We start from the raw sequence: 27,291 nt of genomic DNA on the forward strand, positions 1-27,291 counted from the left end.
GGACCTCCAGACCTGGCAGCAATCTTTCTTTTGTTTGTATAGCCTTAGGTGACTTGTGTTTGGATCTTCCTAAATCTGTCTAGGTGTTTGTATGCCATGTTGACTTGAGTTTATATTGTGTTATTTATGTGAATATACCCCCTCAAACCTATAGACACATGAAGCCAGCAGGTCCTCTCCTGTGTCTTTACTCTTATTTTCTTCTTGAAGAAGCTTGTCTTCCTTCTCATACCTCTAAAACAAATGTAGTTTCTTCAAGATCCAGTTCAAATGCTTCTTTCTTTGGTGATATGAAAACTTTTCCCCTCAGAATGACTCCATGATCTAGTGAATTCTCGAAACTTTTGTATACGCTCTACTTATTTTGATGATTGAATACCTGAACATTTATCAGTGTCTTTAAAAAGTAGGACACAAATTAGAATATAAATTAAATTTAAATTTAGTGAAGACATAAAATTTTGGAAGGCTAGTGAAAATACTTTTTTTTAATAAATAAGACCTTGAAAAGAATGATTAAAAATCCTTACTTTGTGTGCCCAGTGCTATACATCAAATTTTACTCACCTTTTAAAGATGAATACATGCAGACCATGATACAACAAGGTCCTTCATAAAGCCAGGCAACTTTGTGACCCTTTAGTAATCAGCAAGACAAAATAGCAAGAAAAGAGAGCAGTGAGTGTAAAGATTTCAGTAAGTGAAGGAGAGGGAGTGATTTATGTAATTGGTGGAAGGTGACTGAATCCTATTGATTCCATCCTGCCTAGGCCTGTCTTTTGTCTTCAGATGTGTTGATCTGATTCACTGAGCCATTATAGGGATACCCTGACAATTTCATTTGAAGCAAACCTCTTCCCTGTGATGTTCTTTGTAGAGAATATATTTAAAGAATTTCTTTCATGTAGTTTATCAGTCAGTTATCATAGAGCTCAACTGGTTGTGACTTACTGACTATGTCACATTTATCATCCTTGATATTGTGCATTAACTTAGCACTTAAAATGATGAACACACACAACGAGTACCTGAAAAACTGCACACTAAAATCGTAAGGTTATAATTTCAGTAGTGTGGTTATGAGCCTCTTGTTGGGGAAGAGAGGCCACTTGTTGGTTCCCAGCTGCCCGGCTAGCTTAGACCCAAAATAATCACACAGAAACTATATTAATTACATCACTGCTTGGCCCGTTAGCTTTAGCTTCTTATTGGCTAACTTTATATTAATTTAACCCATTTCTATTAATCTGTATATCACTACGTGGCTGTGGCTTACCAGGTAAAATTCTCAGTGTCTGTCTCCAGCAGCTCCATGGCTTCTTCCTACTCTGCCTTTTTCCTCCCATGCTATAGGCCAAGCCAGTTTTCTTTATTCATTAACCAATAAAATCAACACATAGACTGAAGGACTTCCAACACCAGCCTCTTTAACTTACCTCTCTTCAATTTACCATAGTTTTATAGATGAAATTTCTTAAATATTTTAGAAATATGGAAATATAAAAATATAGTGTTTAAAAAAGATGGCAAAAAACTAGGTCATGAAACTTTAAATATTTTCATAAACCTTTTTTCTTTCTTTTATCAAAGAACTAAAGTATGGGTAAAAAAAACAAACTTTGGTTAAATATTAAGATACAGTTGTCAAGGATAAATTTTAATATAATAATGAATTTGTGTAACTAAAGCAAGGTACTGTCTGAAGTAGAGATAATAAATTCTAAAAATCATGGTTTAATTTTCTGAAACCAGTATAGACAGGGTTGCCAATTGGTCATCATATTTTCTATAAAAACTTAGATTAAATCATTTTACGTGGCTGTGTAAAACTCCATGTATGTAAAATATTAATAGATAAAAGTTTACTTACCAGGTCTGCCATATGTTAATAGAAACACTGCAGCAACCCACTAGAGCTTCTAGAACACGGCAGAAAGCTCAGAGCAGTGTACCTCATTAAATGCCTTTGCACACCAGAAAAAAAAAAAACAAAAACAAAAATTAGTTCCATTTTTCCTCAAAGTAGAAACATCAGACAACCATTACCTTTAAAAGGACTTTGGAAGGTAGGCGAAAACACATTTGGTAGTAGTCACTGGTGATAAAGGCCATCGTGGTCAGTATCTATGAAGAAGGTATGGACGTTTATGTTGGTGTTTCTTGTGAGGGCCTTGAGTTCTTTATATATTTTGGATATTAGCTCTCTATTGTATGTATAGTTGGTAAAAATCTTTTCTGTAGGCTGCCTCTGTACAAATGAAGGTGTCCTTTGGCGAGCTTAAGCTTTCCAGTTCTTTGAAGTCTGTATTAATTGTTCTTAGTACCTGTGGTAGCAGTGTACTGTTGAGAAAATCTTTTCCTGTGCCAGTGAGTTAAGGGTTGTTCCCCACTTTCTTTTCTATCTGGTTTATTGTATCTGCTTTTATGTAGAGGTCTCTGATCCATTTGGAGTTAAGTTTTGTGCAGGTTGGTAAGTATGGATCTATTTGAATTCTACATGCAAGCCATCTAGTTTGACGTGCACCAATTTTAAGGATGCTATCCTTTTTCTAGTGTGTATTTCTAGCAAATATCAGCTGTCTATAGTTATGTGGGTTTGTGTCTAGGCCTTCATTTCAACTTTATTGAACAATGTGTTTGTTTTGTGCCAATACTATTAAGTTTTATTACTATTACTCCATTTCAGATGGTGATACTGCCAGCAGTTCTTTTATTATTTGAAATTGTTTTAGCTATCCTGTTTTGTGTGTGTATATATGTGTGGTATGTGTCTCCATATAAAACTGAAGATTTTCCCTTCAAGATCTGTAAAAATTGTGTTGGAATTTTGATGGGGATTGTATTAAACCTGTAGATTGTTTTTGTTAGGCTGGCCAGTTTTACTATACCAATCTTACCGATGCATGACCATGGGAGATCTTTCCATCTTTTGATCTCTTCATATTCTTTCTTTACTCTCTTACTCTTTTTACCTTCTGAGTATTTGACTTGTTTGATTAGAGTTACCAGATGTTATTTTATATTGTGAAAAGTGTTATTTTCCCAATTTTTTTTCAGTCCATTTGCCATGTGTATACAGGAGGGCTACTGATTTTTGTGAGTAAATTTTATATTCAGAAACTTTGCTAAAAGTGTTTTTCAGCTGTAGGAGTTTCCAGATGGAAGGTTTGGAGTTACTGATATATGCTGCATGTCATCTGCAAATATCAATCTTTGACTTCCTTCTTTCAGTTGGTAACCCTTGATCTTTAGATATCTTGTGTTGTAGCTAATACTTCAAGTACTATGTTGAATAGATATGGCAAGAGTGCATAACTTTGTATTGTTCCCAATTTTAGTGAATGCTTTGAGCTTCTCTCCATTTAACTTGTTGCCCACAGCCTTGGTATAAATTGCCTTTATTCTGTTGAGCTGATCTTAAAACTTCTACCTAGAAATCCCTAAAACTGATAAATTATTTAAAAGCAGTGAGTAGAAACATGTTTTTTTGTTTTTTTAAGTTTTGTTCAAACTAACAAAAATGCAATGTATATTTGTGTGTGTGTGTGTATACATACACATATATGTATACATAAATGTTTATATACATATATACAATATATTTACATACATCTCTGTGTTTCTAGAATTTGGAGAAGAATTTTTCTTTTTAATATACACTGCGTGTATTATAAACACTCTTAAGCTATATATGTGTTTACACTCAGTCTTGTATATATTAATATATATTATATATTTTAAATAAATACAAAATAAACATAAAATAATATAAATATAGTAATATAATAATACAAAATTATATATTTCCTTTTTCTACCTTCTTTGGTGTTATGTCTCCCCCTTCTCTGTCTTTTCATGCTGCCCTCCCTTAATTAAAGTCTGCTACTCCAGTTTTTGCCATTTCTTCTCATAGCACTGTGTCCAACTGTGTGCCTTTATTAGTGTTATTCTGTCCATGTCAAAGGTGCTTTATATTTCCTGGATTCTGCAGTTGTTACAGGTTATATATGTTTATCTAAAGATTTACACCAGGGATCCACAAATAAGAGAGAATATATGGCGTTTGTCTTTCAAGGTCTGTGTTATGTAGTATAACTTTTTCTAGCTCCATTTGCTTATCTGCTATTTTCATGATTTCATTTTCGTTACAGGTAAGTGCAATTGTGTTGTATATATGTACCATATTTTCATTATTCATTTATTGAAAGATATATAGTTTTTTCCATTTCTTTGATATTTTGAATAAAATAACAATGAACATGGCTTCAGCAGTTACCTGTGAAGTTGGATGGCAAGTTATTTGGACATATGTCAAGGAGTGTTGTATGTGACTCACATGAAAGATCATATCTACTTTATCTGAGAATTCTGCACACTGATTTTCATAGTGGTGGACACTGGAGAAAAGAACAAATTGACCAAATGGTGCTGGATGTCCATGTATAGATGAACAAAGTTAGACCTGTGTCTAGTATCATGTATAATAATAAACTCCACATGGATCGAAGACGCTAGGTGAAACACGAAGTGCTGAAATCGGGAGAAGAAAACATAAGCAGTACCCTGCAAAATATAGATGTGGAGAAAGGACTTTTGAATAGAATTCCATTCACCCCAGAATTAAGACCAACAGCTCACAAATGGCACCTCAGAAAACTGAAGAGTTTCTGTACAGCAAGTGAAGACAAAGTCCACAGAGTGGGCAAGAATTTTTGCCAGCTGCACCTCTGATAGAGCACTAATATTCAAAATACACAAAGTACTAAAAAAAATAAGAAAAACAAACAGGAAAGGAAGGGATGGAGGGAGGAAGGGAAAGAAGGAAGAAGGGAGAAGAGAAGAAAGGGAGGAAGGGAGAAAAAAGAAACAGAAACAAAAACAAGGAGTCAAGGAATCCAGTGACCCAATTAAAAAGTGGCCTCTGGATTTGAGCAGACAGTTCTCAAAAAAGAAATAAAAATGGCTAAAATATCTCAGAAAATGTTGAACATACTTAGTAATTAGGGAAAAAGCAAATTAAAAATACTTTGATATTTCCTCTTATTCCAGTGAAAATAGTCAAGAGTAACAAACAGCTGACAGCCATGCTGACTGAGATGTTGGGGGAGAGGACTATCATTCACTGTTGGTCAGTTTTGGGTGTCAGTATGGAGAACACTTCCATTCTGACTGCTAGTCTTTGCCCGAGTTCAGTGACTCTGTGATACCATTTCCTATAACGTCTGGGCCTTTCTTTTGCTCAATAAAATATTCAGGATTTGAGTTCTGTGTATTGGAATTATTGAGGAAATTTCCCCAGTGCCTTAGCTGCTGTGCAGATCATGTGCTCTCCTTTGTCATCCCTGTCCAGATCAGCAGTTCTTCACTGCACTCTCTAAACATCTTTATTCCTAAGCTCCTTGAATGTTTATTGTACAATTTAGAACAAAAGAAAGCTTATAGCACAGAAGAGTGCAAAGTTTAGTACTGGGTTCGTTTCATTGCTCTTTTTAAACATTTTTTTCAGTATCCCTTCCATTAGGAATTTTTCTTTTGCTTTTAATCTGCCTTGCTTTGTAGACATTAATGCTTTGTGATTTAAAGTCGACATCTTTAGAATTAAAGTTACGTTTAGTAGTGCATCATGAAAAGACTAGATTCTGAAGGAGTTAGGAAGTCAGCGGAATTCCCTAAAGAAATCCTTACCCTTAAAAGTAATTTTTAAAGGATATGTTTCTGTTAGTAAAGACTGGAAAAGGACTATTCCAGTTCCAGACCTCCACAGTTGGATATGAAAGCTGCCACTGCATTATTCTTATTAAGGCTTCTAAAAAATTTGGGCTAAAAGCAAAGCGTTCACTTACCATGTCTTTCCCTTCTAATGCTCCTAATTGAGTTGAATTTGGTTTGAATTTGAATATTGTTAGACACATACAGAGTTAACCTACCTCGTTATGTATGTAATATTTGCAGTATTACTTAATTTTGTTATATACTCTTATCCTTTTAATGATTCCAGTATAAATTTAAATTATACAGGAAATCTAAACCATTAGGTAAATTTGTGTAACTCATATTTTTAATTTACCAATATTTATATTTAATTTTTCATGATTGTATGAAGTGATAGTAAAGCAGGCACATATGAAAATCACAGAAGCTTGTATATGGTTTACATATACATAATTGCTTTACTAGTGAAATATGTTGTTCCTAGGATATTAAATTGTAAATAGGAGAAAATATTGTTTTCAGCCACATTTAACAGTGAAATATTTGTTTTATTCATTTATCTATATATCTATTCAATGAATTGATTTTGAATTGTAAACTTATTTTTTATTGTAGTATATTTATATTGTTAACTTACACAAGACTATTACATATTACGTATAACAATGACTATATGAATCATATAGCAAATGTGGTTCTCCTTAGGGCTGTAGAGATCTCAGTAAAATGCTTCTTATGTAAGGATCAGAACCTGATTTCCAGTCCTCAGCACTCATACACAAACTAGTGTGGTGGGGTGTGCCTGTAATCTGAGCACCAGAAGCCAGAAACAGGGTCCCGGCCAGGCGCTTCCTGGCCAGCCAACTTGTATGATTAAGTGAACAACAGGTTTAATGAGAAACCCCGTCTCAAGACATACTCAAACATGCAGAATGGAATCTCTAATCAGTTCTGTTACTGACAAGGTTCATGACCTTGAATTCAGTTACTTCTAGTCATTTTCTCATCTGTAATATGAAAGTTTCAACCTTCTTATTTTCAAACTTTGAAACATTTATAATTTAGAGATTCAAAAAGGAAGTAATATCCAGGTCTGCAAAGAATCTGGAAGTGTATAGCCTCACCATTCATTTAGGACTTGCACTGTCTCCCAGCATTGACTAAGCCTGAGAAAACCAATTGTTAGAGAAGGGGATTCAGACCTCTGTGTGAAACAGCTTAGTCAGAAGTGGACAGTTTCTTTCCAAGTGAGCCACCATGTCTTAAAACTATCAGTCATCAGAACCCCGAAATAAGTATTGTCCACCTTGTAGTATTAGAACCCAACTACATCGTTTTCTTGTTTTATTTATTTCATTTATAGAAATTTAATAATCTATTTTATATTATTCATATAGCATGAGTTTTAATTTCTATTGGTTTTGTGTTTTGCTGCATAAAATACATCATATTAATCATGTAAGAGGTGAACAGAATGTGACAGAAGGAGAAGGCACTCGGTAGAGTTGAGGGCGAATTGTGCTTTTGAGAAAATGATGTATTGTAACAGGTACAAAGGAATGTTCCTTCCAAATATCTTTGGCCTGGAAATTATAATAATTCCATATAGATTCTCTGTCCATGACTTTCTTCTCTGCATGGACTGTGCCCATCAGATCTTGTAAGACTTGTGGGATGGGCATACCTTCTTTTAGATATAAGTGATTTGTGCCATGGAAGGAACAAACAGTGTGAAATTGGATTAATCCAAGTATATAGTAAAAGTACAATGTATGAATTGTTATATATTAAAACTTCTTTTCCAGAAACAGAAAACTTCTCTTTTTTTGTAGTGTTTGACAGGTCTGCTGGTTTAATGCCAGTTCCCGAACTCATTGTGTTCCTGTCATGTTGCTAGTACTTTCCATATCTATTTGAATCTCCACAGCAACCATCTATATGATACAGATAGGAGATAGAAACTAATTTTATTCCTATTCTGTGAGTGAGGAAGTGAGGAATTCCTCTAAGATCGCATACTTAGAGTATGACTGAAGTGCATATTGAATATAAGCCGTCTTAATTATTATCTGTGACTTAGCCAAGCATGGTAGATACTTCTTATGCTACCAGAGCTGATACAAACTGCAGAACACGTTTATAGTTTCTGGTTCATCCGCCAATTCTTTAAATCCGTGAAATTCTTTAAAAATATTTTTTCTGCTGAGTGTGGTGTGTACCTTTAATCCCAGCACTGGGAAGGCAGAGGCAGGCGATCTCTTTGAGTTTGAGGCCAGCCTGGTCTACAAGAGCTAGTTCCAGGATAGGCTCCAAAGCTACAGAGAAAACCTGTCTCAAAAAACAACAACAACAAAATTGCTATGTTAATTGTAAAGGAAACTTACTAATTACAAGTAAAGTAGCTTCTGGGTAAAACATGATCTTTGATATAAAACATTACAGTCTTTTATCTTGACATAGCGCAGAAGACAAGTTACACTACTTATTCTGGCATTTAGACTTAAAATATTAGATGGAATTTAATATTAAAGGGAATATTAGGATTAACATTTGGTTTCCCCACAGCTAATTTTTGACTCGGATTGAATTGGAGTTTTAAATGGATTTCCTTGATATGTTATGTATCCATATTCAAAGGACTATCACAAGTAATTATCGATTTCTTTTCAGTTAATTGTTAGTCGCCATTATTTTGTGCATAGTTTATATATATGTGTATATATATATATATATATATATATATATATATATATATTTACATTATGAATGGTTACCTCTGCTAGAATGTATTTTCCCAGTACTGCTTAATGTTCAAACAAAGTAGCCACCAGGTTCCCAGTGTGCTGAAAGCCCTTCACATGGAGACCAAAGTCCTGAAAAATTTAGGACAGGATTTCTTCTTTGGCCAGAGTCCAGCTCTTACTATCGCTTCCCATTTATTGATAAGTACAGCATTTCTCTTAGCATTGTTTCCCGTTGTACTCCTTTCCTTGTAGAAGGGTTTTGTTTTCACTTTCTTTGTCTCGGTGAGTTGGCGTGGTAGCTCTCCTCAGCACTGCTTTATTTCTCTGTGTGCCTCTTTTCACTTTCTTGTTTCTCAGTGGAACTTAGAAGCATTAAACACATCCTTCTAATAGTTAAATGAAAAATGAACCTTTTATGATGTGTAACTATTTAGCAATTTTGTGTCATCTAAACAGCTCTAAATATGTGAAGAAATGGTAAACTTCTGTTTCTACCATTGTTAAAAAATATCACTTCTAACCTCTAAGCCCTTAAGATTTCTCCCCTAAGAATCAAGACAGAAAGTTTGCAAATAATGTTAGCCATGCATTTTTAATAGTCTTTTTCCAAGGAAGCCAGTGGAGGAAGAGATGTAGTTGCATGTTTCCTCAGGCATTGTAAAATTGCCATTCTCAGGGATGTAAGCAGCACACTGCTATTTTTAAATATAGTAATTGATTAAATACATTTTCCTTTATGTTTAAGCCATTCTTTTATACAGAAGATTTATTTTGATAACCATAACTATTACCAATAATACAAGACGAGGCAACTCAGTGCTCAAAAGATAAAATATTCACTTGTAATCAGTGAGAACCTGCCCAAGACCATGGTATTTAGAGTGAGGATTTCTGTCTCTTTGTTATTTGACTCTACTGTGGTGTTATTAGCATGTTTCATAGGACATAGTGCAGAGCTGCTGTGATCTTTAAATGTTAATGCTGTTTTCTTATCACTTTACTGTGTAGATACCCTTCATGAGACCCAACTCTGCCACAGCTCATCCTCGGAGGCAATCCCGGAAACCTCTTTTATAAGTGTGATTTTAAAAATGTGGATAAAACTCTCAATAGAGCATATAACTAAAGGAGAACAGCTATCTTGTCCTTCCCATAAGCTTATCACTGCAAAAAAGTGCTTTTGCTTGTCAGGTTTGGATAGAATGTAATTGATTGGTCTGTTATATGGGTAGACAAGGCAGTTAATTTGCCTGTGGATCTTTTTCTTTTCCTTTTTTCTATTTTCTTCTTTCTCCCCTTCTCTTTTTCTTTTCTTTCCTATTCTTTTTTTTGTAACAATACTCAGAAAAAGTTGGTGTACACATTATTAAAAATTACAGTGGGTAATGTCTTGTCAAAATTGTTTTAGTGGGTAAATGTCTTTCCCTCTTGCTTCTTTGGCACACGACGATACAGTATTTGGACTCAATGAAGACTGAAGGAAGCCAGTGGGACTTACATGCTCTGTGCTTCCCTGTGCTTGAACAATTACATCTGTTATTTGTTTGTAAAAGGACAATGCTTGCCACTCATCTGCAAGTCTGTATCAACTTGTTTGCTTCATGTATTCACACATGAAAGAAATTCTGCAATGAGAACAACTCTAGATTCAAATTTAATATTATTCCTACTTGTGATATTCAGCAAAAGTGAAAGACTGGTGAAGAGTACGACTTTCCGCTGTTGAGCAGTACGAAAGCACTTGCTATTAGCATGGACGTTTTATAACTAGAACTTAAGCTCAAGTAAACGTACTATCTGTGTTAGTCTGTAGGTACTCTTCTCAGAAGTCATCAGATTCATTCCTTATTGTTTTATTTGATACGAACTCTGTGTGCTCCATATAATTTTACTTTTTTGCACTCAAATGTGAAGCTGTGAAATGAGGGAGATACAGAGCTTGTTGACTATACAACCCGCCTGCTGAGAGATCTTCACAGCACCTGTGTCCCCTCAGAAGTGTACTGAGCTTACCTTTGATCTTCACGCTTTACTGGCCCAGTTCTCAGTCAACGGCAGAAATACTTTGAATATTGTACCACTAAATCTTGAACTGATTTATAAGAGACTGCTGAAGTTGAAATGCACATACACATGTAAATTGTCAAATTGTCTCTTGGAATTCTATTGTTTATCATTGTGAGTTTGGATTTTTCCAGGGTTCGGGGCATTTGGAATAGTTTAAACTATAGGAATAGAAAAAGACAATGCTGTAGCTAGCCAATGTATGTGTAATTGTAAAGTCGGTGTCTCTAGTCATCTGTAGTAATAGGAACCATATGATTGGATAAAATGTTTATTGCACACATAGGAAATAATATATAAATATGCTATTAATTTATTGGTAAATCTTATGGCACTGGAGAAAATATCCATAATCCTTAGGAAAAGCAATATGCTTTCTTTAAGTATAAGGAAGAACCAACTGTCATTACTTAATTTCTGGAAAAGTTGATGAATTCCAGCAAATTTTATAAAAAAACATGACAGTGGCAAATTAGCATTTGAATAGAACTGTGCTTTAGGCCAACTGTCTTTTAGTATAAGGCAAGAAAACATTAATGGATTTTTTTAATTTTTAATTTTTAAAAATGATTTATTTAACTTTATGTTCATTGGTGTGAAGGTGTCTGATTTCGTGGAACTGCATTTTCAGACAGTTGTGAGCTGTCATCTGGGTGCTGGAAATTGAACCCGGGTCTTCTGGAAGAGCAGTCAGTGCTCTTAACCGTGAGCCATCTCTCCAACCTTTAATGGATATTTTTTTAACTTGGCGTTTCCCCCCCCCTCCCTTTACGGGTTTCTGTTTTTTTTTTTTTCCTTAGAAATCATAGGTAGTATAGTTGCAATGATGACAGTGTTAACCACAAGCCCTTTCACAATGGTTAAACTGTAAAAAGTCCAATTACCTTCTTCATATTTTAGTTTTCAGTGGTAGATTTTGTTCTTCCAAGTTTGGTAAACAACCCATGTTACATGCTTTCCACATGTTACAGATAGAAGTTGCACAGTTCCTACATGATAGATTCTTAAGAGTCTCCATCTTCTGAAGAGAACAGATTGAAATGTTTCCCTTAGTAAACAATAGAAAGTTAACTTTTGCCCATTGCTATTAAAGTTGAAATTATTCTTTATCTAAGAAAATATTTCAAGATGATTTATATCTTATAAATATGAGTAAAAGATGACAGCTCAGGTATACGACAGTTATTTGCCACAGAATAGGAACTGGAAGAAGCATTAAAATAGAAGGAAGGCTTATTTGGTAAAATGTGTATAAGCATGAGGACCAGTACTTATGTGAACAGCCAGGTGTACTGGCTCACACTCCTAATCTTAGTGCGTGCTGAGGCAGGAGGCTCTCTGTGGCTTACTGGTTAGCCACTGTGCAGACTGGGCAAGTACCAGGCCAATGAGAAACCCTAGCTCAAAACACATGGTTGATAATTCTGAAGCAGGAAGGCAGACCAGTGCACCCTCGTGCAGGCGCGCGCACACACACACACACACACACACACACACACACACACACACACACACCATGTTACCTAAACAGTTTTGGGAAGGAAATTAAATGCCTCCAAATACACAATGGATGATATGGTAGTGATGCATTAGAGTCACAGAAAGCATTTGTTGAGACTTTGTTGGCTATCATCTTCTCCTTGCCCCTCTGCTCCACCAGAACTCCTGTTCTCCCTGCCTCTCTGAAGTTTTTAATCCTGTAGTTTTCTGATAAGATGCAAAAATATGAATTTGTAACAGGTTCAACTAGTCAGGGACATTACTTTGAGAAGAATTAATGTAGTTATTTGTTTAAAATAATCATATATTCAGTATTGATTAGTAATGAGTGTGGATGTTTTAAGGGGCTCATATTTCTCAAAATATTTGTTTCCAGACAGAGGGTTTGTAGAAAAGTAATTTCTTCCCAAACACATAAGATGCAACTTTCTTTATATTTAAAAATTCATTTAAATATTTATTTCACAAATAGAGCAGTACTGCATGCCCAAAATGTCATCGACCTTTTGCTTTTAGAATTAGTATTATGTAGGATATTAAAATAATATTTAGCTTTAGCCTGTATTGAGTTTTAAATTTAGATATTTATGCATCACTTATGTATCATTGTAGTTGTGTTTCCTGAATGTTTACCCAGTAGTGTATGTGACATAAAAATAGATGTCTGACAGATAATATTTATTTTGTTGCCCTACTTCCCAGTTTGTACATCCTATTTCTTAGTGAAACACCTTTTAAGCTTTCAAAGTTAAACACACACATCATCGATATGTTTTACTTAACTCACAGTATGGAAATATTTCACCAAAATCCGTTTAAGAATTCAGAAGGACTCTGTAATATGTTAGAACATTAACAGTTTTCAAAATATTTTTGGCTTCTGAAATTATTTTTGACTAGTGAAAACATATGGACAGATATTGACAAAATATATGAAGTCAGAATTTATCCATATCTGGCTGAACCATTGCTTTGTAAATTTAGATAACAGTAAGGATTGTAAATAAAAAATCAGAGACTGGTTTTACCAGTGACTTTTTTTTTTTTATTAAAAAAGTAGGTTTCTTTCCTGTAGTGATCGCCCTAGTGTAGACCTGCCAGCGAGATTGACTGCTGTTCAGGTACATAAGATGTAATGAAATTGAATGTTCATGCTGGGCTGGGTAAATAAAATGAGGCCGACCCCTAGCCATTATCTCATTTACCTGATTTGCATTGTAGACTCAGGATCTACACTATTGATTGGAGTATAATTAGTTAATTATGAACAGGGAAATACACAGTTATGTGGCGCTTGAACACAGCAGGTTATAGTGCTAAAATATTTCCAAGGGCATGAGCAAATGTAGATCAATTTATTAAAGAACAAAGCAGACGTGTTTCAGGTATAGAAATGTCTAATCATTCTCTCATGCTGTGAAGAGATACTTGGCCTTATTGTGTATTTTCATATGAATTGCCTTGTTTCATGTTCTTCTTTTTAGGTCTTATTGTTGGTTTTTTTTATTTCACTTTTAAAATTACAAGCTGGCTGTTGCAGATATAGATAATGAATTGAATCCACTCTTTAAGTGGTCTTGAATTAGGCTTTTCCTAAATAGTTTCAATTTGTCTATAGTCACTTGTAATGAAAAATTTTAGTCTATCCTACCACCCCCTCTTTCACTGTCATCTGTGAGAGAAATCCCCAGTAGCATTAATAAAACAGGTTCACGTGTTTCACATTAGTATGAAATTTGTGAAATATTATTTAAAATATATTTTCTAGTCAATTTGTATAGAAAATGCTTGGGTAGTGGCTTACACTAAAATTGTTAAATGTTATAAAAGATAAAATATTGTAGTTATAAGTCTTATACCGTTGATAGAATGTAAGAGTTTTGTGACAGTTCATATTATTTAAAATTTTTAAGGGGTCTCAGTGTATATTCAACCTATTAAGACATTTAATTGAAAGGATTAGTCACTGTTCACTGAAATAACCTATCATTGTAGTTGCTAAATTTGTGTTTGAATTGCTAGTAAGGTTTTATTTAAGCAGTGTTAATATTCAAGACTAATTGATAGGAAAGTCAGAACTCCTCACCCCATCTTTTCTCTTTATACTCTTATTTCTAAGCGAAAAATGTGATGTTATGTAGTTTTACAGACAGTTCTTTATCCATCATTGCATAGACTAGGAAGGAATGCCGACTTGTTGGAGAAGGCTGCTTGTTCATTTCCCAGCCCCCCAGACTCCCAAAATAATCAAACAGAAACTTTATTATTTGAATCACTGCATGGCCAATCACTTAAGCATATTGCTAGCTAGCTCTTATATCTTTGATTAACCCCTTTCTATTATTTTGTATTTTACCACGAGGGTCATGGCCTACTACTGGCAAGGTTCCAGCTGGCAGCTCACACATCTTTCCCCTCTGGCAGCTGCATGGTGTCTCCTGACTTCGAGGTCTTTCTCCCAGCATTCAGTTTAGTTTTCCCCGCCTAGCTCCATTTTCCCAAGCCATTGGCCAAAGGCTACTTCTATTCATTAACCAATAAAAGCAACATACATACAGAAGAACTTCCCACACCTCTGAGTACTGTGGTTATTAAGGTAAAAAATATCTACAACAATCAACACCAGTGTGATCCTACAACAGTACATCCCCTTTAAAGTCTGAGCCACAGATTTTGTTCTTTCCAAGGCCAGTTTATCATGTAGTCTTAGACTGTTTGCTTAGGAGATGTACTCACTTATTTCCTCTAGTTATTTTTAAGTAGTTACTTAGTATATGCCCCAAATGAACTTATTAATTGGAAATTTAAAAAGTTAAATAAATCCTTTAGGACAGTGGTCCTCAACCTTCCTAATGCTGTGACCATTCAATACAGTTCTTCATGTTGTGGTGATCTCCAATCATAAAATTATTTTTGTTGCTACTTCATAACTGTATTTTGCTACTGCTAGGAGTCATAAGTAAATATCTGTGTTTTCCATTGGTCTTAGACGACCCCTGTGAGAGAGTCATTTGATTACTAAAGGGGTCATGACCCACAGGTTGAGAACCACTGCTTTAGAGCTTTGACTGAGTTGCCCTTAGGTACAAGAGAAAAATAAATCAGTTACATATTTTTGTTTGTTTCTGCATTGTCAATAGTCACTCAACACCCAACCTAATGCTTGTGTGGATCTTAGCACTTATAAAGATCAATAATTTTCTCTGCTTTGTCTAGGGTGCTATACTTAATCATAATGCTAAGTAAGTATTTTAATACAAATAGAGCTATGTTTATTTAGTCTCTATGTTTTGCTAAATCAGTGTGCAAAAGACCATATAGCTTCTCTGTCATTAGTATCTATATATCAAATATGAATGTAGTATGTAGGAAGTTGTATTTCATAGGTATGTAAGTAATTAGTTTTTGTTTTACATTATAAATTGGCTTTGTTTCATTTCATTAAGCTGTAAATTTTAGGATACTCTGTAGTCTAATGTTCACAATACTTATTAGATGCTTTAAACATACTTTAAACGTCGGGTTTATATTTTATTTAAAGATACATTCTTCATATGCTAGTTTTATATTCTCTTTTCATGTTTAAGGTACTGCCTTCTTTTTAATTAGAATGTGCTATTGGTATAATAATGTTTTATTACACACACATTTGCTTAATAAAGTATGTTGTGTTATATCACTATTTTTGTGGGTCATTAACTTCCTTTGAAAACGTATTTTTATTTATTTATCTTGACAAATTAAGTATGTGTATTGCTACAGTTGAAATGTTTTCAAGTACTTAATAGAAGTGGAAACTAAGTAAAATTGATAAGTAACTGTTTTTACCCTATTATAGTTTCCAGGGTATAACCATTATAGACTTAGTTTTTGAGCTTTAAATATATTTGAATTTTCTGTGTAGCCAAAATTTGCTAGTTACTAAGTTTTGATAAAGATTTTATAGTGACGTGTGCATGTGATGTATAGTTTATTATTTTAGTCTTCTATATTTTGTGTTTTGAGAATTTTAATGATATCTATGAAATTTATCAATGGCCTTTTCATTAATGCAAATTCTGCTAGATCTAACCTCTGATGTTTAGGTTATAATTGTTACCAGTACCTAAAATTATGATTCTATTTTCAGCTTAACAGAATTAATGAATTTTTCTATATGCAAATAACTTGTAAAATTCCTTTGGATATCTTACATTTATTATTTACTTGGCAAACCTGTTAATTTCAAATGGGGTGTTTCTCTCTGTCTTTTTCTTTCTGTCTCTTGGATTTTGGTGGTTGCTAAGGGTAGAGACCACCGCTTTATGCTATTTAAACTTGGAGTTGCAGCTTTTACTTCCTGGTGAGTAAGCAAGGACCTTAGAGAACTATCCTAACACTCCCAGTTGTCCACCATCATGAAAAAGACGTCCTGAAATGGACCCTGATGAAGGTATCAGGAAGAATTAGGTCATCTCAAAAGAGCAAATGCTTCACAGCATCTTCTGAAAGAGCTTCCAATACCAGAACAGGTATTGGATCATTTAAAATTTTCAATGTATTTTTAGATGCCTCATCTCAAACATTGTCAGTTTCACAGTCTTAATACTTTTGGTGGTCTGAATTCTACACAAGACGTTTCTTCGAGAAAATTGTTGTTGTAAAAAATATACTGATAATATTAGGAGACAATGGCTCGTAGTTTTTAAGCAAGTAAGAATTCTAAAAATTTGAATGTAAGGGATCAGGCAAAACAGCAGCTGAATGATATTTTAACTACAGAAATTTGACAGAGAAATACAGTACCAACTGTAATTCAGACTGATGATCCTAGTATAGCAAACGAGAAGAAAATATTTTATGTATTCAAATAATGATATGAACCTAATAATGATATTCTTTATAAACTTTCTATCAATCAAGGGTTAGTGGCATATCAGTCCCTGTACTTGAAGCCTTGTTTCCTTCCTAACTACAGCTCTGGACCTTCTCTTCAGCTTAGAAAAAGTCATACTTCAAAGGTTTCTGTACCCCAGTATTTACTGGAATGGACATTTTAGCTACTGAAATGTAAATTAGTTCAATTGAGAAAGGAAGACCCTAAATTTTCTGGGCTTCCTATATGGTATTCTTATTTTACATTTGAAATTAGGTATATAATCTTATTTTTTAAATTCCAGAGCAACAGTATTTGAACATTTAAAATTTGTAATTTATTTTTGGCTTTTTAAATTTCAGACAATGGTATAATATATAGCATTTATTAGTTCTGTTTCATTTTATTTGCTCCTGTAAGTGAAATAACAGTAAATGTATATATAATTAATTCTTTGAGTCTCAAAGGTTTGAGAAAAGTTTGTTCACTTGCTTCTTTGCTAAGGAATGAGTTGTGGAGAAATAATGAGTAAGCAGTGGCAAGTAACTGTCTCACACTGCTTGTGCCTCGATAGCTTGGCTCTTGAATCCTGAAATGGGTTCATGAGAGGCTAGGTTTTTGTAACATGGTAAGACATTTTTACTAAAAATATAGATTATCATTTACTGTATTGTGATCATTTCTTGAAGTTAGTTTTTTTCCCATTCTGTGGCATATGCATAAGATTATTCGTTTCTGTATTTTCCCAATGCTTATTAAATAGGAATTTTATATTGTATTCAAGAAGTGTGCTTAATAAATTTCTTTCTTGGTGTTTTGCTTGTAAATTAATTGACTTTTAACACACTAGTGAAAAATGAGTAATAAGGGAACTCAGTTGGTTAACAATAGTATTTCTTTTTAATCTAAAGCACAAAGAAAGTCAGGAATATACCCCTTCTGTAAGATATATACAACTTGGTATTGGTTGTTAAATTTTAGTCTTGTTATTCCAGTTGATGAAAAATTCTTTTTAAAAACACTGAAATAATACAGATTTTTCTTCATTGTCAGCAGGATGAGAGTGTCTGAAACGAAGAATAGGTATGGTAGTTTTCTTAGATTATGTACATCATATGAGGCAAGACACTATAAAAACACATACCAGGTATAAGATATCCTTGGAAGTACTCGAGACACCAAGTGTACTGAGAAGTTGGCAAAAACTAGTAATATTCAATTCTTGAAGTGGTTTCTTCCTGTATATTTAAATATTCTGTTACTTAACTTACAAAGATTGTATTTGCTGTACGTTATGTTAGCATGCTATAAATGTCAGAAAGTTCATTTACAGTGTACTTTAACTTGGAAAAATACAGAAATGAAGTATAATTTGTATGACAATAATTATAGCTTAGACTTCTGTAAACAGTTTGCTGGATAAATGGCTAATTCTATTAGTTCCAATCTGAATCTTTGACTGCTAGTATTTTGCACATATGATTACACATATATATTTATTCATATTTTACCTTTCATATACTTTCAACATTTTGCTATCATAATGTTCTGAGTGACATTTCCTTGAAATGTTTATGATTGCTTCATGTTCCTCTACGAATTTACTTCAGATTTAGATCACCTTTATTAATAAACATTAATTTTAGAATCTCCTAAGTTAAGTGTTAAAGTAGTAATGTATAACACTTTGCCATTTGTCTTTGAAAGAAATGTTTTCAATATTTAGATACACTGTGAATCTGCTTGCCCTACAGATGTGATGAATGCAGACTGTGCTACCATTTTGGCTGTTTAGATCCTCCTTTGAAAAAATCTCCTAAACAAACAGGCTATGGATGGATATGTCAGGAATGTGATTCTTCATCTTCTAAGGTAAGGCCAAAAGTCTTGAAGAAAAAAGGCTGGGTCCTTTCTCTGGACAACTTTTCTATATCACAATATCAACTTTCTAATTTTAAAAATGAAAAAAAAACCATTATTATTATTAGCTAAATATAAAAGATAAAATTCAAATAAGTTCAATAGTTTATCTTCTAAAATAAACTCTGATTTTCTTCTTCAAAATATCAATATTACCTTAAATTATGGCAGTTTATAGTTTTATTTTTTATTTGCTTCTTTACTGTGAGTGAAAGAATAACCAGATTCTTGGTCCTTGTATTAATTTTACAAAAGTCCTAAATATATTTGAACAAGGACATTCTGATCAGCTGTGTGTTACCAATATTATTATTATTTCATACAAAGATAATGGCAGTAAATGTTTATTGTAGTATGACAGTGATACTTTTTAAAAAAATAAATTGAATCAATACAGGTTAACTCTCATGTTATCAAACCAGATATTCATGGGTAGTCAAGATTTCTTCTAGGTTGACACAGAGGCCTTCTGAAACTTTTGTCTTTAGGTTCAAATTTTTGGTCACTTATGGATAGTATTATCATTAGTTAATGCTATGTGCCTAGAAAAGCTGTATATTTTCTTCTGACCTATGATTTGTGTTCCCCTGCATTTCTACTTCCATCTACTTACTGAAACCAAATGCCCAGCATCATTCAGAAGCCTCCTCATCCTTATTTGACATAGTGAATCACCTCTGAGTCTTATAAGTGCTGCTTTCCCTGCTGGTGCCTAAATCTAGTGCCGTTAGTGTCTGGTAATATTCCAGTTCCCTGTGCTGTAGACAGCATCTGAAGAGCCGCCCAGATGTGCTGCTCTTTTAGTGTTCCTTTCACTAGGGATCTCCAAATGAGGTGTGAAACAAAGTGACATTTAACTTAATTCTGTATGGTATTCTATTTTAATGTCCATGTCTGAATACGTTTTATAATGTGCGTAAAAAGTTTGAAATATTTCTAGACTCTAAAAATTACGCTTATAAAAATACAATTAACTCTTATACCAATTTTATCACAGCTGACTTAGTTTTGGTAGGTCTACTTACCTAGTTGTATATTAGTGAGGGTTTGTGTATGTGGGATTTAGCACTAAAGAATAGGTACATAAAATTAATTGACAAATATAATGTTTTTAAAATTGGTGAATAAATTATTTATTTCATGAATATACTTAAATTGTAAACGTCCTGTAGCAAAGTAGTCTTTTTGAAGATACAATCACATCTCTGTCTTAAATTTTGTAGTGTTTAAATATTGTCCTATATTTACTAATATAACCAACCATCAAAAATAAGAAAGCTTATATTGATGCCTTCCCATCTAATCCTTAGTTTTACAAATTTTCCATCTCAGTAATGGTCTTTATTACAAATTGTCCTGATAGGATCATATATTGAATTTTGTTTTCATATTTTCTCATCTCTAGTTATGGACTCTTCCTAAATTTTCCTTAACTCTCACACTTACCCATTTTTATTAAACATAGAGCATTTATTTTATATAATGCAACTTACTGATGTTTTCTTTGTATTATGCCTCTTCACTAAGAATATCACAGATACAGGGCTGGGGAGGTGGCTCAGTAGGTAGAGTGCATTGCTGTTCAGGTAAGCACAGGAACACAACCTCAGACCCAGGGTAGGGAGAGAGCATTGCTGTGCAGGTAAGCACAGGGACACAAGCTCAGACCACCGGAATTTGCAGAAAGCCTAGCACTGGCAGAGCCAGAGACTGGCCAGACATTCTAACCAAAATAGTGAGTTCTGGAGTTCATGAGAAAGTCTGAGTGGTAGGGAAAGATTGATGACATCAAACTCTGGGCTCGACAGGTACACACATAGGTAAGTACATGCACTTACATGTATGATGTATACTAGGCTTAGTATCGTGTTCTTAACAGTATTGCACAGTTCTTCCCAGGCCATCCTTGATAGAGATCTCAACAGCTTTGTCAACATATACCCAAAATGAAGTAAATGGATCTGACATGGTTTAATGAACATAAACATTTCTTTTTTTAACTTTTGTTGATTTTGTTGAGCTCTACATTTTTCTCTGTTCCCCTCCCATCCTTTCCTCTCTTCTCCAACCCTCTCCCATGGTCCCCATGCTCCCAATTTACTCAGGAGATCTTGTCTTTTTCTAGTTCCCATGTAGATTAGATCCATGTATGTCTCTCTTAGCAATATTTATTTTATAGTAACTATTCCAGGTCTTATTATTCACTGGTCCCACTGCAGATTGAGGTACAAGTACAGTGACTGTGTCTGTTACTTTCCTATCTTTTTATCCTTGTTCCAATTCTTTTTTTAGAAACAGCTGTAGAGTTTACATGACAGCTCACTATCTACTTCTATAAGATGAGCTGTCTAAGGGTGGCAACTTTGCTTTCGTTCACTCTTAGTTTGTCTTCCTTGTGTGCTACACTTATGCACAGTTAAAATGTGTATAACCGTAATAAATTCTGAACTTTCATGCATAGAAATTTTCTTCTAAATTCTTATGTTAGAGCTTCTAGAACCAATATCATTACATACCTGATACAGTTGGCATTTCTTGATGGTCATTTGGAGTAGAAATGTCAAAGTAGGAGAAGTACAGTTGTTCAGATATTTTATTTTATACATTTTTTTTGCAATCAGTAATTAAAATTCTACAACTGATATATAAAAATAAAATATCAATGTATTCATTTTCAAGTGAAATCGTTTTGACATTTGTGCCTCTTTGGGAACTTAATAGAACAGTCTCCCCAAGGAGTATCTTGCCACAATACATTAAACAAGCACATTTAATTGAACTTAGTGTATGGAAATTTAATGTCTGAATTTTATGTATTGTGAAGATTTATGAAAAATATAAAATTAAAATGATATATCCTTAAAAGTTCTTTTAAATTTGAAGCTTGTAACAGACCCATAAAAAAGGATTTTCTAATACTTTTAACTATTCATTTGACCTCTAGAATTGCAAATGGATGCAGGCTGGATTTTAACTTTCTAACTTTAACATGTCTGAAAGAAATAAAACACCATTTCACCATCCTGATGTGGTTCTGGCATTGGACACAATGATTAGACCTTATTGAATGTTCTTCACTAATATTTGCTGAGTTTTCATTTACCTTCTCACCATTCAAGATATGGAAAAATCTGTTAGAGAGAGAGAGAGGTTATTTTTTAATAAAGCAATGTGAAATTCTATTTCCTGCTTCCTACTTTGCCTTTTTACATGCCAAGTAGAGTTTTCTTGTTTCTTTCAGAGTTTCACATTAAGTAGTATGAGGTTATGTGTAACTTTACATGCAAAAATAGTGTGGGAAGTCCTTCTGTCTATGTGCTGTTTTTATTGCTTAATGAATAAATCTGTTTTGGTGAGTGGCTTAGCAGAATAGAGCTAGGCAGGAAAACTAAACTGAAGACTGGGAGAAAGAAGGCAGAGTCAGAGAGACGCTATAGAGCCATCAGAGGAGAAAGACACCAGCCGCCAGCCAGAACCTTGCTGGTAGGCCACAAGTGTCGTGGTAAAATATAAAATAATAGTAATGGGTTAATTTAAGAAATAAAAGTGATCTAGAACTATGTATAAACTAATAGGCCAAGCAATGTTGTAATTAATATAGTTTCTGTGTGATTATTTCTGTTCTTTGCAGCCAAGAACAAACAAGCAGCCTCCTTACAACACAGAAAAATATCAATTTCTTTCTAGAGTTAAGAGGCCGTGGTAGCTATCCTTATAACTAACACATTTTAAAACTAGGACATCGATGTTTATCTTAACTACTAAAATTACATACTATCCTATTAAATATTTTTCGAAATGTATATTTTTCTGAAAGGTTGAAATTTTTTCGTCAGTAATTTATATTTTATATTAAATATAGGATGGTGATCCTCCGAATTACTTAACAGGTCATGATTTAAGCAGTGGTTTTGTCAGATCTTAATAGGAATCGTAGGAAAACATCTAAGTGATGTGAACGTAAGAGGAAACTCAGAAACTATTCTATTTAACTGAAAACATGCTGCTATAACAGGTGATGGATATTTCAGGACCAGGGGAGCATATTAGCTTTTTCACGTTTCTTGAATCTTTAGCGAGAAACTGAAATGAAAAGATAAAATACATTAAATTAAAAAATAGTACCAACCAAAGATGGGTTTAAGACAATTTATCAGGGGCAGTGAGATTGCACCCAAAGGCACTGGGTGTGCAAGCCAGACAACATATCCTTAGGTTCTGTCTTAGAATCCATGGGAAAAAACCAGACACTTGAGAATGGGTCTGTAAGCCCAATATTCCTACAATGAGATGGGAGGCAGGAAAAGGAACATTGCCTGGAAGCTCACAGGCCAGTTAGTGGTATGCAGTGAGACAAGACTAGCAAGAGAACCCCCCCTCAGCAAGGTAGGAGGAGAGAGTCTACTCCTGAAAGTGACTTGTGATTTCTACCCTCAAACCTTGACAGGAGCATGTGGTAGGTGAGCCATTACGTCCTAGTTTGTAGTTCAACTCAGAAACCATCTGCAAAATGTTTCTCCCTTCTCTTTTTTCCCCTCCAAGCCCTCCCCTTAACCTTCACATCATCTCTTTTTCAAATTCATGGCCCCTTTTTTCCTCAGTTGTTATTGCATTCATATATACATTTCTGGATATATTTATCTTCTATGTATGTTTTCAGGACTGACCATCTGGCACTGGACAACCAGTTGATGTGATTTTTGCCTGGGGAAGATTACCTCTCCCGCTTCCCACTCTGTTCCATTGTCTGTAGGTCTTTGGTAGGATTTTCTTCACTGTTCAGTTTGTCAGTCATAATTTTTCTTAATTTCAAAAAAGACCTTGTTTGTAAATGAACTAAATGTTTATATAATGCCATTCTGGCTCAATTGGGTTAGCTTGTGGTATTGTGTTAAATTGTTTGTTCCTGAGTCATAGTGTGAAATTTTCATCCCACCTATAAAAAGTCAGATAATAGGCCCTATCTTTTGTCAGCCAAAACTATATTTATAATGTTTTCATTCTATCCTGTTCACATCTGTGTCCTAGCTCAATGACATTTTTCTGATATCAGATATCCTTAAATTATAGGTTAGATGTGTTGTTCCTTTATTTCCTTAGGACTTTTTTGTATGCTCAACCTAATCTTTGATCACTGAAGATGCAACCTCAGTGTTTTTTCTAATGATTCTTTTAAAGGTTTATGTTAGGGTTGCACCTTCATTGAAATTATGGCTTTATTAAATGTACCTTAAATAATAGCTACACATGATTATCTGCTTCGTTGGTTTGAGAACTCGTACAGTATGCTTATAGAGGTGATTTTCTTTCTTTCTTAGAAACATTTTGAAAACTTCAAGCTGCATCAAGGCATTTTTGTCAGCAGTATATTCTTTTCTCATTTCCTTTCTTTTTTTTTCATTTTTTTTGTGGGAGGGTATTGTTTGTTGTTTCCTTTGAGAGATCACCTTATATAGCTCTAGGTGACCTTAAATGTGTATTTAGTTGAAGATGACCTTTTACCATCAGCTCCTTCCTTCTCTGCCTTCAGAAAGCTGAGTTTATAGGCACTTACCTCATATGCAACCATTTCTGAGCCAGTTCTGAGTCCTTAAAAGGTTTACTGTTTTTTCAACTTTTAAAATCAAATAATATTTTTGTTATATTTTTAAGTTAGAATTATAAATTCAGGTTATTAGTTGTGTTTGTAAATCTGTTCTCAAGATGTTTAGGTAGCATGTAGCAAGTTGTGAGTATAAGGTATTGGGTTTTATTTATTTTGTTAATGTAATTAGGCAGCTGCAAGAGCCCACTACAACAAAATGCTCTTTAATAAGTCAGTTAATATGTGGGGAAGTGCTTAGTCTTATTGCAACTTGATATGCCTTGTTTTGTTGATACTCTGGGAGACCTGCCCTTCTCTAAACAGAAATGTAAGAGGAGTGGATTGGGGGGTGGGGACAGGGTGGGAGGGACTGGGAGGAGAGGAGGGAAGTGGTGTAAAATAATAAATAAATAAGTTTATTTATTTAAAAATAAAAGAGGTTCAGGGTCATAACAGTGGCATTGTTTTGCTGTGGTGGAGGAATCTTGTGGTAGATGGCATCACAGAAGCAGGAACTCACTAGAGAGAGATCTGTGAAGAGATCAGAAGCTGGAGACTCTAGAATCAGACTTGCTCTTTCATAGCAGTTTTCTCATGAGAATTAGCAAGGATGAGAGAACCGCATAACCTACCTCTGGGAGCTGTGTGCTCAATGGCCTAAAGACCTTAAACCTTAATTGTTGGAATACTCTTTAACACTGCCAAGCATGAGCATAGGGACCCTTAGATGAAAAAAAAATCATGTCTAAACCATGGTAGATATCTTAAATCCTAGTTTGTAATCCTCAGGACTGGACTGAATTTCTTGTATGCTTCTTCTGTAAGGCTGTTCGTTTTGGCATTCAGCAGGGGTTTCTTGGCCCTGCCATCATTTGTGGCCAGGTTATCTTTACAAGCTAGACTGGAAACTCCTATGGTAGGGTTTTTCTCTACTCCCTCAAAGACAAAGAGCCAGGTGGTTAATACACCTTTTATAATATTTTAACTGTCTGCTTCTCCACAGTCCTGCGTTAGCTATTCTTTAAATTACTTTTAATGCTTACTTTTGCCAAAAGGGAGTATTTAAGTAATACGTGTCCTGGATTGTGCTTTAGGGGCCTGAGGCTATTTATTGGTGCACAGAAGATATCTGGGCATAAATCTGTGCCAGCCATGACCCAAATATGCAGAAAAGATGAAAGAGAAGAAAATATCTCTTCAGCAAATTTAAAAATCATGTCTTTAGAATCATTTCTGTTACTACCTAGTTTACTCAGCATTTCTGTTAATATATAACTTGATTATAGCAAATACTTTTAAAATGGAAATTTAATTTTTTTACTCCTGAGGTGAAGAATACCAAGTTTGTCTAAAGGCACATAATTAACCTTGGAGGAAAATGTTTTCTGCGGAAAATTGTAGAGGAAGCTGTAGTCCATTTATGTGTTCCGGTATTTCCTTGTCTTTGCAGACGTACTGTATGTTTATATGTGTCACATAATTTGTTGGCTAAAAATTACACATTATTCTTAACTGTGCAGAACCTTCTCTTTTATGCTGGAATATAGTAAGACAATTATATATAAATCTTGACCCTGTAAATTTATTCTATAGCATTTCTGTGAAATACTATCTAGCTGCCATAGTTTCCTTCAAATGTTTATTATCCATAATTTGTTTTTAATTCTTGGAGCCAATCACAATGCTTCTGGTCCCTCACTTCCTGCTGTACTTTATTTGTACCTTCTAATTCCATGTAACTCTTAAAATCTACTATCATAATTATACATACATGTGTTTTTAGCAGTGCCTAGGATATTCCAGTCATGAATTAGAATTTAAAAATCTTTGCTATAGTTGGGCTAAATCATATGAAAAAGATTTCTTGGAATATTTTTCTAAACTTAAGATGAGCAGTCCATGGTCTGGAGAGATGGCTCAGTGGTTAAGAGCATTGCCTGCTCTTCCAAAGGTCCTGAGTTCAATTCCCAGCAACCACATGGTGGCTCACAACCATCTGTAATGATGTCTGGTGCCCTCTTCTGGCCTGTGGGGATACATGCAGACAGAATAAATTAAAATTTAATATTTTAATTAATATTTTAAAAAAGATGAGCCGTCCACCAGTGAACTAGCTAATGTCTAATTTGTTTAGAAACTTTCATGATAGTTCTTTTCATTTTCTGTGCATGCAGGTACTTGTGTGTGTGCAAGTATATGTGTGTAAATATATATGCACATGTGTAAACACCAGAGGACAGCCTCATGTATCCATTCCTCGGGAGTCTTGCACCTTCTTTTTTGAGGCAATCTCTCATTTGTACTGGAGCTTGCCTAACAAACTAGATTGCCCCCGCCCCAGCTAGTTCCCTTACATGTTTCAACTCCCAAACAGGGATTGCATACCCTGCAGGCTTTTAAAATGATATTTGTATAATATATTTTGTTAGCTATGACTTAATTGTATGGAATAATAAAACTTGCTTTTTCTTTTTAGAATAAAAAAGAGGGAAAGAAACTACTGAGTGTATTTTATTGGTACTTATATGCTTAAAGAATTAGAATATAATCTAGTCCAAATGCTTTAAATTTTTTATTGGTAAGAAAAATTAGCTTAGAAATTCCTGGTAACCACCGACTTACACAATCGTTAAAGACAGAATGATGTCCAGGTCAGCTGTGGCCAGTGAGTGCTCTGGCTGCCAACATTTATTAGTTGAGTCTATCAAGATCTTCAGAAGTAATGATCTTGTTACTTGATGAATCTAATGATTAGCAGCAAGTTCAGTGCTAAAGTATAGACCTGTGGAACCATTTTGTGAAACTCGCTCTATAGAAGGAAACATGCCAATGTCAGGTCGAGCGGAACAAAGCTAAGTAGATCTTGACAGAGACAGAAACCTTTCTTACTTTCCATGTTCTATGAGTAGCCG

General features: G+C 34.3%; 1 protein-coding gene across 1 annotated transcript in view; it reads left to right on the top strand.

Moving 5' to 3' along the window:
* Phf14 (PHD finger protein 14) overlaps window positions 1–27,291 on the top strand; it is a 130,112-nt gene that overhangs the window by 81,036 nt on the left and 21,785 nt on the right. Inside the window, exon 17 of the mRNA XM_038319737.2 lies at window positions 18,630–18,747. Coding sequence (XP_038175665.1) covers window positions 18,630–18,747 — 118 coding nt within the window. The remainder of the gene's footprint in view (window positions 1–18,629; window positions 18,748–27,291) is intronic.

The sequence above is a fragment of the Arvicola amphibius genome, chromosome 2 (genome assembly GCF_903992535.2).
Source record: "Arvicola amphibius chromosome 2, mArvAmp1.2, whole genome shotgun sequence".
Classification (NCBI taxonomy): domain Eukaryota; kingdom Metazoa; phylum Chordata; class Mammalia; order Rodentia; family Cricetidae; genus Arvicola; species Arvicola amphibius.